Genomic DNA, 15,678 nt, shown 5'->3' with positions numbered 1-15,678 from the left:
GTGAAACCGTGGGATCAAACTCAAAGTGTAGAGCAGTGACGTTCGAACCCAAACATGTCTTTGCATGGATTGCAAAGAGTTGCCTGGCCTGCAACACTAATAGCACATTGTGAGCTTCCTGCACTAAGAAAACCTAGCTGACTTTGTTGATGTTGACATCATTCATTACCTGGCCAGTATTTGTTTTTTGTATGATTTATAAACACTACAGAAAGAAACCACGCCAACTGTCAACATCACTCATCAGACTCAGAGCTACAATGTTTCTCGTCGGGCTGACAGGTGGCATTGCATCAGGAAAGAGCACCGTCTCGAGCATCTTCAGGGAACTGGGATGCGTCGTCTTGGATGCGGACAAAATTGCACGAGAAGGTTGGTACCAGGTTGTCTCACCAACTACAGTAGATAGACATGGTAATAAAGATGGTATGGAGTATGCTGCTATAGACCGATTCGGGTTCGTTGAGGGCAGCAGACAATTTGTGGCACTGGGCGCAGCCATAGTGAGTGTCTCAGCCGACCCCCCCCCCCCTGCTCTCCCCCACCCCCGGGCAACATGTTTATCACGCACTTGTAACAAAGGTTCGCGCACTAAGCAAGCGTTCGCGCACTCAGTACGAGACGCCCATTGGCTAAGACGACCATGCATCAGTTTTTCATTCCGCGCGCGGAAGGGGGTGGGGAAGAGGAAAGGGGGGGTCGGCTGAGACACCTCGTTAATGGCGCTGCCCATGCCAAAAATACACATAGCGCGTCACAGAATCGGTCTATAGACCCATATGCTCTCAATAATCGATTGATAGGAAGGGAAACAACCTAAGACAAGAACAATATATAGATTGTCTATTGTGAGTCATTCCACTTTCCATGATGCTCATGTAGAATAGGATCAGACAAATCTACTTTTGTAAAGGGTAGTGATGCTACATTTACACCATGTTCCCGTTGCCGTGCCGTGCAGCAACACAATTTCCAACAAAAATAGTGTGCCATGATTAGAGGGTTATCAGGGGCGTCACCAGCTTTTTTTCAAGGGGGGTGCGATTTGACACTAAATGTACCTGCGAAATTCTTTTTTTTTTTAATTTGATTTATTGGTGCCTGTATCATCATGTACATTTACATAATACACTGTACATATCATACATGTATAATTACATACATTGTTAGTGGCATGTATTCATAAGCATAAGTTAAACATAGCTGTGGAAAAATAACTGTGAAGGACTATGATTACATACGGGGCTAGTGACGGTGTGAGATCTTCGGCGAGGGAGTGAAGCGACCGAATGGGGGAGAGTGTGGGAGGGTACCCCCTACCACGGTAGGGACTTTTTGTAAAAACAGAGTATAATAGTCACGTTTATTGGGCATTTTAAATCAAAATTCTAGGGAATTAAATGTCACTGTGAGGTGCTCTTATGATTATAACATGCGGGGTACATTATGTGACGGTGTGAGATCCTCGGCGAGGGAGTGAAGCAAGGCAATTACTGGCAGCAACATCAGGAGAATTGCGTAACATTTATATGCGAGCGAGCGAAGCGAGCGAGCTTGAAAATGTTGACATTTTACAGTCCCAAAACTGCCGTTTAGCTATATCTTTTCTCTATTGATATTAAGGGGGGGGGGGGGGGGGGTGGAGGGAGGGGGCGTACCGGGCACAACTGCTGGCAATCACTGGCATCAATATCAGGAGAATTGCATTTTGATTAAATGCGAGCTAGCGGAGCGAGCGAGCTTGAAAATTTTGACAATTTACAGTCCCAAAATTGCTGTTTGTATAGCTATATTGTTTCACTGTGGAAATTAAGGGGGATGCACCGGGCGCAACTGCTAGCAATTACTGGCATCAACATCAGGAGAATGGCATAGCGATTAAATACGAGGGAGCGAAGCGAGCGAGCTTGAAAATTTTGACATTTTACAGTCAAAAAACAGCCGTTTGGAGCTTTATTTTTTCGCTTTGGGAATTAAGTGGGGGCGCACCAGGCACAACCGCTGGCATTAGTTGCAGCAACATCAGGAGAATGGCATAGCGATTAGATGGCAGCGAGCGACCTTGAAAATTTTAACTATTTCTACAGTCCAAAAACTGCTGTTTGTATAATAATAGCTATATTTTTTGCTATGGAAATTAAGGGGGGGGGGGGAGGCGAACCGGACGCAACTGCTGGCAATTACTGGCAGCAACATGAGGAGAATGGCATAAAGATTTGTGAGCGAACGGAGCGAGCGAGCTTGAAAATTTAGACTTTTTACAGTCCAAAAACTGCTGTTTGTAGCTATATTTTTGTCGCTGTGGAAATTACGGGGGACGCACCGGGCCCAACTGCTGGCAATTACTGGCATCAACATCAGGAGAATGGCATAACGAATAAATGCGAGAGAGCGAAGCGAGCGAGCTTGAAAATTTTGACATTAAATTTTACAGTCCCAAAACTGCCGTTTATAGCTCTTTTTTTTTCGCTTTGGAAATCAAAGGGGGGCGCACCAGGCGCAACGGCTGGCAGTTACTGGCAGTAACATCAGGAGAATGACATAGCGATTAAATGCGAGCAAGCGGAGCGAGCGAGCTTGAAAATTTTGACATTTTAGAGACCCAAAACTGCTGTTTGTAGCTAGCACATTTTTTCACTTTGGAAATTAAGGGGGCGCACCAGGCGCAACTGCTGGCAATTACTGGCAGCAACATCAGGAGAATGGTATAACGATTAAATGCGAGAGCTAGCGAGCGACCTTGAAAATTTTAACTATTTCTACAGTCCAAAAACTGCTGTTTGTATAATAATAGCTATATTTTTTCGCTATGGAAATTAAGGGGGGGGAGGCGAACCGGACGCAACTGCTGGCAATTACTGGCAGCAACATGAGGAGAATGGCATAAAGATTTGTGAGCGAACGGAGCGAGTGAGCTTGAAAATTTAGACTTTTTACAGTCCAAAAACTGCTGTTTGTAGCTATATTTTTGTCGCTGTGGAAATTACGGGGGACGCACCACAAGCCCCTGGGAGCCGGGGGTGCTGGGGGTGCTGCAGCACCCCTGACTTTTTGAGCAGGGGGGCATAGCACCCCTGTGAAAAATAAAAGTTGGGGGTGCTTCTGCACCCCCAACTTATATCTTTTTACAGGGAAATTTGCTTCTTTTTTTTAAATAGAAAATTGTCCAAATATCCCACCAAAAGTGTGCATCAGATTGCTGAATTTCACTTCTGAAAATGCGAAATCCCCATAGCGTGGGAGGGGTATCCCCCTCCCACGCAGAACAAGCTTAAAGTGCAGACAGCACTATTAAAGCATTTCCATTGTCCCTGGATATTTTGCTTTTCCTACTTTTCTATTGATTTTTTTTTAAAATATGCTATACCTGAAGGGCTCACTAGATTGCTGAATTTCAAATCTAAAAATGCAGAAGTTCCCTCATTAGGGGGAGGGTACCCCCTTCAGGAGAGCATCGATGGAGGGGGCAGCATATCATGTTGACCCCCCCCCCCCCCAGTAATTTCCAAGATGTGGATTTTTTTTTTATTCGACACTGTCCCAATCTTCGTACAACGTGTGCACCTGTCAATTCTGAAATGCAAAATCTCCCTTGTATTGGAGGGAAATACCCCCTCTCACGATATTTTCCTTTCTATTCTAGAGTAATGCAAAAGCTCCCTCGTATGCAAGGGTGCGGGGTAGTTGCCATGATATTACCCCCCTCCAATAATGATTTTCGGGATGTCGGAGATTTTCTTGTTTTTTGTGATGGAAAACTGTCCAAATATTTTACCGAAACTGTGCACGGCATTGTTGCAGTTCAATTCTAAAAAATGGGTTTATACCCCTTCCACATCCTCCCCCTTTGGTCCTTTCCCATAAGATTGGCATATCTCCGAATGATTTCTTTCATCAAAAGATCTCTCATTTCTGTTCAAAAAATGCAAGATAAATTTTCTCGTGTGGGAATATAATATCCTCCTTTCATTTAGGCCCTAACCATTTTCCCGCTTAGTTCCCCTCCATACGTTCCATAGACTTAGTAGTAGTACACTTCTTGGATTGATTATTTCCCTACTTCCACCAAAAAAAAATGTGTTTGCGAGACAATGTCAATTGGATTCTAAAAATAACACAGTTTCCTCATACCAAATAGCATTAATTCTGGAATAAAAATATTGGGTGGGAGCTATGCAAAGCTTTGCCCCCACCCTCCCAATCCCCCCCCCTCCCCCCCCCCCCCCAAAAAAAAAAAAGAAATTCCCACGATGTGGAATTTTTAATTTTTTTTTTAAAAATAGAAACTGTCCAGATATTTCACCAAAAGTGCACAAGATCGTTTAATTTCAATTCTGAAAATGGAAAATGACCCTGGGAGGGATACCCCCTCCCCCCCCCCTTATAGGCCAACTTCCATCCACTTAGTAGACTTTTGAGATCGACACTTTTTGAATATTTCATCAAAAAGTGCCCCCCAGATCTGTCACTTCAATTTAAACAAATCCAAAAGTTCCAAAATGTGGGAAGGGGATATTCTCTTTCAGTTTACCCTTATTCCCCTGCTACATTTAGTGGGCTTATGCTTCTTTGTTTGACAGTTTTTCAAATACTCCATCATAAATGACTGTTGTGTAGAGACGAAATATTTTCATTTCGATCCTTAAAATACAAAGGCTCTCTCGAATGGGAGGGGTTAGGGGATGGGGGACGACCCCTTCTAAAATCCTCCACCTTGCTGTATTAGCCTCCACCCCTTGCATTGATTATAGCTACATTACATTACATTACATTACATTACATATTAAATCAAAAATATGCGCCAGAAATTCCACATCTTTGAATCACAGTCAAAAAGATGCAAAAGCTCTCTCTTGTAGGAAGGGGATACATCCTCCCACATCCTTCCCCCGCTTGGTCTCCCTCCATAGATGTCTTAATACACTTGTCTATGATACAAACTCCAGGATATTCCACCAAGATTTTGCATCAGATCATTAAACATTGTACAATGTATATTCCAATTCTAAAAATGCAAAAGCTCCGTCGTTTGGGAGGGGGCTACCCCCTCCCAACCCCGCCTTCTCAACTTCCTTACATTTATCGCACAGTGATGATGCATACCTAGAACAAGAGCTGATTATACCCCGATTTAATGGTCATTCACATTTCTGTGAATATTTATCTTTCATACTTTTTTTTTAATTTCAAAAGTGTGCACCAAATCACTGAATTTCAGGTCTAAATATCCAAAATCTCCCTTGTGTGGGAGGGGGATACCCCCTCCCACACCCTCCCCCTTATGTCCCCTTCCATAGACTTATACAAAGCAAAGACCAACAAACGATTCTCTGATACATATGTGACCCTGCACCTCAAAACAAACAAAAAGTCGCCAGACATGAATTTTTAGTTAAGACCATATTCTGAAAGAACAGACTTTAAGATTTAAAATGGTGTATAAACCAAATCAAATGGACTCTCCTAACCTATCTAAATATTTGAAAGAAAGCAGAAACTCAGGAAAAGTGTGAACTGAGAAAAGAGGCTCTGAAGTACAGTGTCTATTCAAGCGCTTAATCTTTACCAAACCGTGCTGGCTGTGCGATGAATGGGACAAAAAACAGGAAGTAAACCACCAGAGTAACAACAATGAAGGGATTATCAGATTAAACTGAAATTTAGCATGCCTCATTAACACATTCTGTCCATAATTAATGCCAACTTTCAAGGCAGTAGCATTATCCTTTCAAAAGTAATTAGAGTTGAAAGCGAAGAGTGTGGACAAGGTTTTTCAGAAATGAAAAAGAGATTCTAAAGACACACCTAATGACAATATTCTACTAAAAATGTTCGATATAAACTGCTAAAAAAACACACTTTCCTGCCCGTTTTACGATACCAAATTTTAGTATAATGTAAAAGAAGACCCGCTCTTTCAGAAAATATGAAAAAGTCAAGGTCGGCTAGGTTGACCCACTTCACTTATTTTCAGTCCTAACGCAAAATCAGTGTGTGCGACTTTATGTTCGTTTTGAGGTGCACGGTCACATATATGGGGATAGTCCATACCATGATTGTGCATCATATCGTTGTAATTAAATTCTACAAATGCAAAAGCTCCGTCGCATGGTAGCCACCTCCCATCCCCGCCTCATCAACTTCCATACAGTTATTTCACAGTGATGACGCACACATGGAACAAGAGTTGATTGTAACCCAATTTATTGGTCATTCACATTTCTGTGAATATTTTATTTTCATACTTTTTAAAAATATTCACCAAAAGTGTGCGTCAGATCCCTGAATTTCAGATATGAAAATTCAGAATCTCTCCAGGGTGGGAGGGGATACCCCTCACAGTGATGACGCGCACACGGAACAAGAGTTGATTGTAACCCGATTTAATGGTCATTCACATTTCTGTGAATATTTTTTTAAATACTTTTTAAGAAATTTCACCAAAAGTGTGCACCAGATCGCTGAATTTCAGGAATGAAAATTCAAAATCTCTCCAGTGTGGGAGGGGGATACCCCCTCCCACACCCTCCCCCGTAGGTCCCCTTCCATGGACTTATACAAAGTGAAGACACACACAAGAATCAAGAGGTGGGGCGTTCAGCAATTCATCCATGAACATAGTCCACGAGTATTCACTTTTTTTTTCTTTGATTGAAGAATTTCAAAATTTACCACATAAAGTGTGTTCAATTTCAATAAGAGTGCAAAAGTTTCCTTGTGTGGTAGACACCTAGATGGCTTTCTCACCCTCGTTTCGATGTCCCCATCCCCTCCCTTCACCTCCCCTGCCCCCCCCCCCCCCCCCCCCCCCCAATATACTAAAACGCTGCTAATATGGTCCGGCAACCGGGGTGGGTCAGGGGTTCAGCACCCCTGTGGAAAAAGTTGCTCCCAGGGGCCTGACGCACCAGGCCCAACTGCTGGCAATTACTGGCATCAACATCAGGAGAATGGCATAACGAATAAATGCGAGAGAGCGAAGCGAGCGAGCTTGAAAATTTTGACATTAAATTTTACAGTCCCAAAACTGCCGTTTATTGCTCTTTTTTTTTTCGCTTTGGAAATCAAAGGGGGGCGCACCAGGCGCAACGGCTGGCAGTTACTGGCAGTAACATCAGGAGAATGACATAGCAATTAAATGCGAGCGAGCGGAGTGAGCGAGCTTGAAAATTTTGACATTTTAGAGACCCAAAACTGCTGTTTGTAGCTAGCACATTTTTTCGCTTTGGAAATTAAGGGGGCGCACCGGGCGCAACTGCTGGCAATTACTGGCAGCAACATCAGGAGAATGGTATAACGATTAAATGCGAGAGCTAGCAAAGCGAGCGTGCTTAAAAATTTTGACATTTTATAGTCCAAAAAAACTGCTGTTTGTAGCTGTATTTTTTCACTTTGGAAATTAAGGCAGGGGGCGCAACTGCTGGCAATTACTGGCAGTAACATCATTAGAATGGCATGGCGATTAAATGCGAGAGAGCTAGCGGTGCAAGCGAGCTTGAAAATTTTGACATTTTACAGTCCAAAAATTGCCGTTTGTAGCTATATTTTTTCGCTTTGGAAATTAAGGGGGTGGCGCCCGGTGCGTCCCCTCTGGAACCGCCACTGGCAGTCAAGGGTGTCGGTTTATATTCATGATTAGGGGAGGTATGACCAGCGAGAGGGCGTCAAAGTGACCAAGCGGAGGAAGGATGTCCAAATTTGCACTTTAGAGCATCCCCTAATTGTTTGTTTGTGTGTGTGTGTGTGTGTGTGTGTGTGTGTGTTTTATATACATTTAAGGTCAAGTCTTATTATTGGAAATGCAAGGCATTCTAATATAAGACGTATAGGTAAAGCACAACTGCAAAATCAATGATCTAGCTTTGATATAGCGAAGCGTTAGGTACAAAGATGTACATTCTACAGTATATCACATTGCGCAACATTGCAGAGACTCTTTTTGCCGTTCGGATGTTCTTAGTACACTGCGCACATCCTGCTTATATTCAGAAAACTTTTTTTTTTCTGTAAAAAAGCAAGAAAATCTCATCTCGGGAAACATCGGGGGAGGGGAAGGCAAAATTATGATATGCTTGCCCCTCCAACAATTTTATAAGGCTATAAAGGCTCGCACTTGGTTTCGCATTTTCAATTTGGATTGGTCAGAAATAAAGTGCAGTACGCATAGACACTACATCCTTGCAGCACACGTACACGTACATGCAAACGTGAACGTGCTCCGTGCTGTACGATATGTAGGGCCTATACTCTGTACGGTCGATAAATAGTGAACACCGCAAGATTAAATCAGTGCTGCCAGAGCCAGGGGTGCGTTTTTCCCCCCACGGATTTCTTGTCCCTGGTGTAGAATAAAAAGAAAATAATAAAAAGAAATAAAAAAAAAAAAAAAATTATTTAGCGTCCGGCGTTGAGGTCGCTCGCAGACTGATTCTTTTTTTTTTTTTTTTTAGTCTGAAGGGGGGTGCGTTCGCACCCAACGCACCCCCCTGGTGACGCCCATGGGTTATTCTCCTTTTTATCCCCTCCATATTCTAGTTTTGTTCGTTCCATTTCACCTCCTAGTTTTGTTACCTGCCTACGACATGTCTTTGCATTTTGTTGTGTTGACCCCATTTTTAATACAGCCTACTAGGTTTCTCAGCAGCACAGTGAGTGCTGTGGCAAATTTTTTGACAGTTTATAAACCTGACATGGCATACAGAGCAATCATGGCCTGTCACGTTTCCCTATCCCGCTCCCAAGCATTGTCTCATGTCCGTCCTGTTTTGTCCATAGTGGCTTGCGAAATGGTTTGCTGTGGCCAGTGGGAACATAGTGTAAATGTAGCATGAGGACTTCCCAAAGGTCCTCTTTCAAAATGTAGTATCAATCGTTCTGTTTGGTATATTTCTTGGCATGTGTTTGTGTGTGTAAATGTGTTTCATATTTTGACTAATAGTATTTGAGTCATTCACACATCTTGTTCTTTTTGTCTTATTGTATTTTAAGTTGTGGAACCAGGAAAGCCAGCATGGAAAAAAATAGTCAATCATTTTGGAGAAAGTATTCTCCTAGAAGACGGGACTATTGACAGGCTCAAACTTGGTGCCATCATATTCGCTGATGCAGACAAGCGCAGACTGCTCAACAGATGCACGCATCCGTACATTCAGCGGTCTATGCTCTGGCAGATTCTACAAAGCTTTTGCAAAGGTAAACTCTGAGGTCAATGCACTAAAGTGAGCATTTCGTACTATAGTATAGATATCATATTTTCACCCGAGTGACAAGACCTTGTATCTCAAATTTTGATGAAATTTACTTTTTTTGATTAACATTGAGATAATCAATTACTGGTAAGTGATGTCCTCTCCAAATTCTAGCTGTCTTACCCAAAAAAAGAAGCCACCATGCCATGTCAAAGGAAAGGCTGTCCCATTTGATAGAGTGCTTAGGCTTCCTTGTTTGTTTTTTCTTGCTCTCCTGAGCATTTGACATTTTTAAGATACATGGTCTTGTCACCCCCAGTGACAATATGCCAAATTAAAGCCAATGGGGGCATTCACACTGGAATTACATTGTACTGTGGTATTAAATATCACGTAATTAATTGTCACCTTTCTAATTGGTGAAGTATGGCAGTAATTGATTTCGCAGTGTCTCGTGTGGTAGGTCTACCGTTCTCATTCACAAAATACTGTGATATACATCTCCTATAGGGAGAGGACTGGAAGCGTGTAAGGTTATGGGGAAAATATGCCGCAGCAGAAGCGGATCTAGAGGGGGGGTTGGGGGGGTTGCACCCCCCCCCCCAAAAAAAAAAAAAAAAATCTGGGGACCATTTCTTTTTATCTTATCTTTTTTTTAAACTTGTAATTTTTGGCAATGACCTCTATATACCAAAAATAGTGGTGTTTTAGATGCAAGAAAACGCCATTTTCACACACAGATTTTCAAAAATTCTCCCTACTGTGGGAGGGGGGACACCCCCCTCCCACACCCCCCCCCCCCCCTTGCTCGCTCTGCTCGCTCGGGCTCGGTCACTACGCTAACTCGCATACCGCCCCCAACCCCCCCCCCCCCTTTATAAAAAGCTAGATCCGCCCCTGCGCAGTGCACCATAAATACGTACCATGGTATTTCACAAGGTATTTTGTGAGGAGTTTGTGTACATTTGTTTTCACGTTACAAAATACCGCATGAAATATTGCAGTATTTCACCATATAAAGGGTAAATAGCCCTCTGCACAGACTCTTGAAGAGGACAAAAACATAATGAAATAGCTCTGCACAATTACCCCAGACCCTTTCCTTGACCCTAACCCTAATCCCAATCCAAAACCTAACCCAAACTCTAACCCTAAAACTAACCCTAACAATAATCCTTACTCTGACCGTATCACCTACCAGTATTCAATCAGGGGGTAATTACCGTGAGACAGAAATAGGAGCTGTAGCCTTGTTAATGTTGTGATAACCAGCAGTGTTTAGCCATGTCCATGTGGCATGTTACTGATTTTGTTTCAAAACTTAGCCACTTTTTATTATATATTCCTGCATTACCTGAAATTCATTGTCAGGTAGTGATACTGCACTTTCTATAAAACTAAAATTACATTTTTACAGCAAAAAAAAAAAAAAACAACAAGCAAGCTCAATGGCCTGAAATCACGTAGGTGGTACATGTACAATCTTTGTTCATGGTTTAAACCATAGACAAAGATTGTACCACCTTCTTGAATTCGGGCCTTTATGTTCGCATCAAAAACAGGCAACATCTGGACATTCAATTTATTTGATATCTACAGGATACAGCTATGTTATTCTTGACATCCCATTACTGTTGGAAGGAAGTGCCTTGAAGAAGTACATCAAATATGTGCTGGTGGTGTTTTGGTAAGCTCTCTACATCTAAGAACCCAATGATATTGAGAGAATGGAACATTAGTGCTTCATATTTATGGTAAGATGATACAAAGTGATAGAATATCCTGCTCTACAATGAAAGACTAAAAGGGGGTGTTGCAAGAAAGTCGAGTTACGATTAATTTTCAAATATCTATTGCAACTTGCAATCAATTCAGGGATGCCAAGTTCAAAATTTTTTTATGAGTGAGATTTGCCTGACTCAACGTCTCGGCGCGCTCATGTGCGCGCGAGCGAGGGTGTGGGAGGGGTTAATAGGGAGCTTTTTCAATTTTTAGCTATTAATGGTGCGATCAGGTGCATACTTACGTGACTATTTTTTACCTATTTTGAAAGACAAAAGGGAAATATACCTTCAGTTGCGACTATCACTTTAATCCTTTGAGCTATGCTCATTATTAATAGGCCAAAGTTGCATACCGGTACTTCACCCAATGCGTGAGAAAAATGGGTGCTATGCGTGAGATCGTGAGACGGACCCTACATGCTTGAGTCTCACGCAGAATGCGTGAGACCTGGTAGCTCTGTCAATTGCAACTTTCTTGCAACACCCCCTAAGTCATGAAACTTCCAAATCATTTCTAACATAGTCACCATCTTGACTTTGGTTGGATGCATTATGATCATAATCTTGATTTATTACCCTTTATTTTTTGTGGGGATTCAATATCAACTGATAAAACAAGCATCATGATTTAACGATTTTTGAATATACATGTATGTGCTTGTCAAAAACACTTCCAACAGATAGCAGTAGTCATGAAATGGAATTGAAATGTTACATCGCATTTGTGTTATTTTCATGATATTGCACTACAGTGCACTCCCGTTATAACGAACACGGTTATAACGAAATTTCGTTATAACGCAGTAAAACTTCTGGTCCCAAAATTATCACCATTAAAGTCTATGGTACAAAATTCGCTTATAACGAACACGGTTATAGCGAAATGTTCGATATAACGAAGTCTTTTTCGAGCGCCACTGACAAAGAAAAACAAAAGAATTGTGCTCCGTTATAACGAAATGCGAATTGCTTTCAAAATACGTCGCGGAGCAAGCATTTATAGTGTCTCTGCATGGGCGAACACTTCACATCACTGTGTGTTTACTCCGTGTGTCACACACAGTTTCTGAGGGGAACTTGCATTTAATATTGTCATACAATAATCCCATCCCATTTTACATACCTTTCCAGTGTATGATGAGTATTCAGCAAACAGAATGCGTGGTTTCCTTGTTTTCGTTATATATTGTTTTTGTTCGGTTATAATGAAATTTCGTTATAATGAAAGAAAACTGCCGGTCCCGAGCATTTCGTTATAACGGGAGTGCACTGTACCATATATTGCCATATGATCTAATAGTAGACATATTTGTCAACTACCTGTAAATATGTGCAATATATGAGCAGTTTCAGTTCTTTAGAAGCCTGTTTACATATTTTCTAAAAACCACTTTGTTTGAGTTCTTTAGAAGCCTGTATTTCCTTACAACCTCTTTGTTTTTAAAACAGTGACAAGGATGTTCAGCTGCAAAGACTGATGAAGCGCAACGACCACACGAGAGAGGACGCTCTTCAGCGCATCCACTCCCAGATGCCCCTGGAGGCCAAGCGAGATCTAGCTGACCTTGTCATTGACAATAACGGGAGTTTGGCAGACACGCGGCAAGCCGTTCTGCGAGTGCACCAGCAGCTTCAAAGTTCGTATGCACACTGGCTGCCACGCCTAGCCCTTGGTGGATTTCTTCTGGTTGCTGGAACAGCCCTGTATTCTATATATGCCTTGTATACTAACACGTGACTCTGGATATAATTGATATGCATATTATTTTTTAGAGTTATTAGTGTTCAGTGTACTGTAAAAGTGGAAATTTTAGTGGTGTTGAAATTTTGCGCATTTTGCGCAACCAGAAACTAGTGCAAAAATAAAAGGACACAAATATTTTTGCTTGCCATATTATGTTCTACTAGCGGATGTCTTGATTTCGCGGAACTAAAAACAAGCAAAACACTTCTTACACAGCTGAGTGTGAAAAATTAGTCACGCAAAAATATCCATTTTTAAAGTATGCCAGATATCTTTAAAGGCTGTTTTGATGCAGCATGTATATGTTATAATATGACATCTCATAGCTGCTGTCATTCATTCTGGTGGTTTTATGTGCTTTAACCCATAGGTTGTTTTAGATGATTTGTACTAGTTACGCTAGTATGAAGTAAGGAACAGGTAAAAGGGAGATGAAGAAAACCATGGTTCAGTACACCTAGCTAGGGCATGATCCACGAGTCAATGGTATGCAAATAGTCTTTCTTGGAAATTAAAGATATAAGTTTCAGGAATGTATCATATAATGTTGTAAACAGGCTAATTAACTTCATTTTTTTTTCTGCAAATGGTTCACTTGGGCGACATATTCCAGTGCTAGGTTTATGAAATTTAAGTGCAATTGAAGTAGACGCCTACAAGCAGTGGACGCATTTGGATGCCACAGAGATTTGCACAGGGATGGCGTTGGACACTTCTTGAAGTCCTGCCATATGAGAAGAAAAAGAAACTCTCAAAGCACAGTGGGGGTTAATAGGAGAGGGTCATCAACAAGGGATCCTATGTCGAGAATTACAGACCACTGCCAGTCAGACACCAATATATGGGTGATATACAGGAGATATCAGTATTTTTTTCTTATTAAACCATAACTGTAGATTGTTGATACATGTATTGATAAATTTCTAGAGTTCTGTTCTCCTATTGTTGGTAATATATTTATATGTCTTGTCTTTTCAAGAAGCCCATACGTAAAAGTGATGGGTTACTGTAAGTTTGAATTCTGAAATACCAATGAAAAGTTATTATGTCTTCCCCAAAAGTTGCATGTAAAGGTCATATTGAAAAAAAAAGAAATGGCAGAGTGCAATTTTTTGAAATCAAGTCTAAATTGGTAATTTTTGTCACCATCCTACCAAGTAAAGTAAAAGATGCATTGTAAAGAGATGTTTTGAATCATGGTACATATCAGCTCACATATGTCCATGTTTGTACTGATTTAGAAAAATAAAAAAAAGGACAAAGAACATACAAATAAACAACATGAAACAATAAAAAAATAACCCTGCAAAGTAATGTGTAATACCCATTCAGTATATTGTGCTCCTTGCATTATAAGAATGTGCTTTCGAGTGTTAGAGAAAATTTTGGGCAGTGTGTGTAGTGAGGAAGTGTTGTGTCTGATGTAGTTGTACAGGACTCACTTGAATGTGTGGATAAATGTTGTGTAAATGTATACAGTATTACGGGCAGATAAGAAGGTTGGAATGGGAGATGGTGGGGTGGGGAGAGTAGAATCTCTGCAGGGAGCAGGGTCCATGCAGATAGCACGGCATACAGGTGTATGTACTTAGTTTGCAGGCACAAACCCTTGTTGGTTGTAAAGGAGTCTGCGCCAAGACTACTACATGCGCCACTATCACTATCCCATGATAGGCCCTGTACTGTTACAGGAGCTTCACCCAACAAGGAGAGGCTACTCATATAACAGTGCCAGTGATGGATACAGTAGTCTTGGTGCACACTCCTTCATGACCAACAAGGAATTGTGCCTGCAAACTTTAGCACACCACCATTCATCACAAGTAACATTTAAACAAATGGCACTGACTAAATGCTACAATTTCTGATGATAAATTTGTCATGCTTGACTCTTTTAATTGATGTTAGTAATTTTTATCAGACATACCCACAAATTTCATACATATAGCACTCTCACACCAAAGACGTTTCATATACATTGTAGTAGTAATACAGATTTTAAAGATAATAGATGCAATATCACAGACATTTTAAAATAAAAGCACCATAACTGCCAACATTTTAACTGAATAGCAAGCATGAATGAAAGCATGACATTGCACACAATATTAAAAATTAGCATGCACAGCTTTTGACTTTTCCCATTATTTCCAAAACAGTGCTAGATCGTGGCACTAAAACTGTTTCCATATACACCATTGTACATTGTGTAGAGTTTAAAAGTATCCAATATGACTGAAACGAAACTTTGAATAAGTGATGGACTGAAATGAAAAGAACAGACAATGAGTTTCTTGGAAGATCTTTGTGATCCGTGATGGCTCACATTAATAACAAATCACACAAATTGGATCTAAAGCTAATAAAAGTCACCATTAATCTACAAAGTTATCAATGGCAGTTATGCCAATGTGTGTCTGAGACAAGTTTGTCAACTCCAACGTGTTTCTGCACATCCATGCATGCTCCCTCCATCTTATTTCCACATTTATCCATCTTTTTTTTTTTCCATCAACAAGCCTCATAATTTGGAAACAAAAATATGCATGTATATGATTATCTGAAAAGGACAGCACTGTACCATTCTATCATCTGCAAGATTACCTATCAAAATCAAAAGGAACCAAACATGACAGCGTTCTGGTGAAAAATTTAAAAAGCCAAAAAATGTAAAGGAAGATGCGAGTTGAATTGCATAATCTTTTAGCCATGTGGTCAAGCTAACTTTCCTCTACCAACCAAACTTACTCTTATATCATCATTCAACTTCCTTAAGTGTATAATCAAATCAAAGCCACTTACACTATATATCAAACCATCATTCACTAAACAGTTCCTTGAAGTTTCATATGTCACTGATTCTCCTGTCACCTGTACTTTGTTAGATACACACACAGAAAAAGGGTACCCTACATGTGTAGTAAGTTTGAATTTTAAGAGGTAGGGCCTATAGTAAGAATGT

At 40.9% G+C, this 15,678-nt stretch overlaps 1 protein-coding gene across 1 annotated transcript; it reads left to right on the top strand.

Annotated features, from left to right (window-relative positions):
* Nucleotides 1–260: 260 nt before the first annotated feature.
* LOC139731224 (dephospho-CoA kinase domain-containing protein-like) lies at nt 261–12,970 on the top strand. Its single transcript, XM_071642109.1, has 4 exons — nt 261–372; nt 8,989–9,192; nt 10,788–10,875; nt 12,422–12,970. The coding sequence occupies exons 1-4, from the start codon at nt 261–263 to the stop codon at nt 12,708–12,710; spliced, it is 693 nt and encodes a 230-aa protein (XP_071498210.1). The 3' UTR covers nt 12,711–12,970.
* Nucleotides 12,971–15,678: the final 2,708 nt, after the last annotated feature.

Source organism: Diadema antillarum, unplaced genomic scaffold (genome assembly GCF_040938485.1).
Source record: "Diadema antillarum isolate AM-2024a unplaced genomic scaffold, OU_Dant_1.0 seq00000367_RagTag, whole genome shotgun sequence".
Classification (NCBI taxonomy): domain Eukaryota; kingdom Metazoa; phylum Echinodermata; class Echinoidea; order Diadematoida; family Diadematidae; genus Diadema; species Diadema antillarum.
Note: the sequence above shows the minus strand (reverse complement) of the source record. Positions and strands in the feature narration are given on the sequence as shown.

Bases quoted from the DNA above. Each gene is read 5' to 3' on its own strand.
- LOC139731224 (XM_071642109.1), top strand. From the start codon at position 261: ATGTTTCTCGTCGGGCTGACAGGTGGCATTGCATCAGGAAAGAGCACC. The intron at 9,193-10,787 runs GTAAACTCTGAG...TGATATCTACAG, and splicing joins TCTACAAAGCTTTTGCAAAG to GATACAGCTATGTTATTCTT. The intron at 10,876-12,421 runs GTAAGCTCTCTA...TTTTTAAAACAG, and splicing joins TATGTGCTGGTGGTGTTTTG to TGACAAGGATGTTCAGCTGC.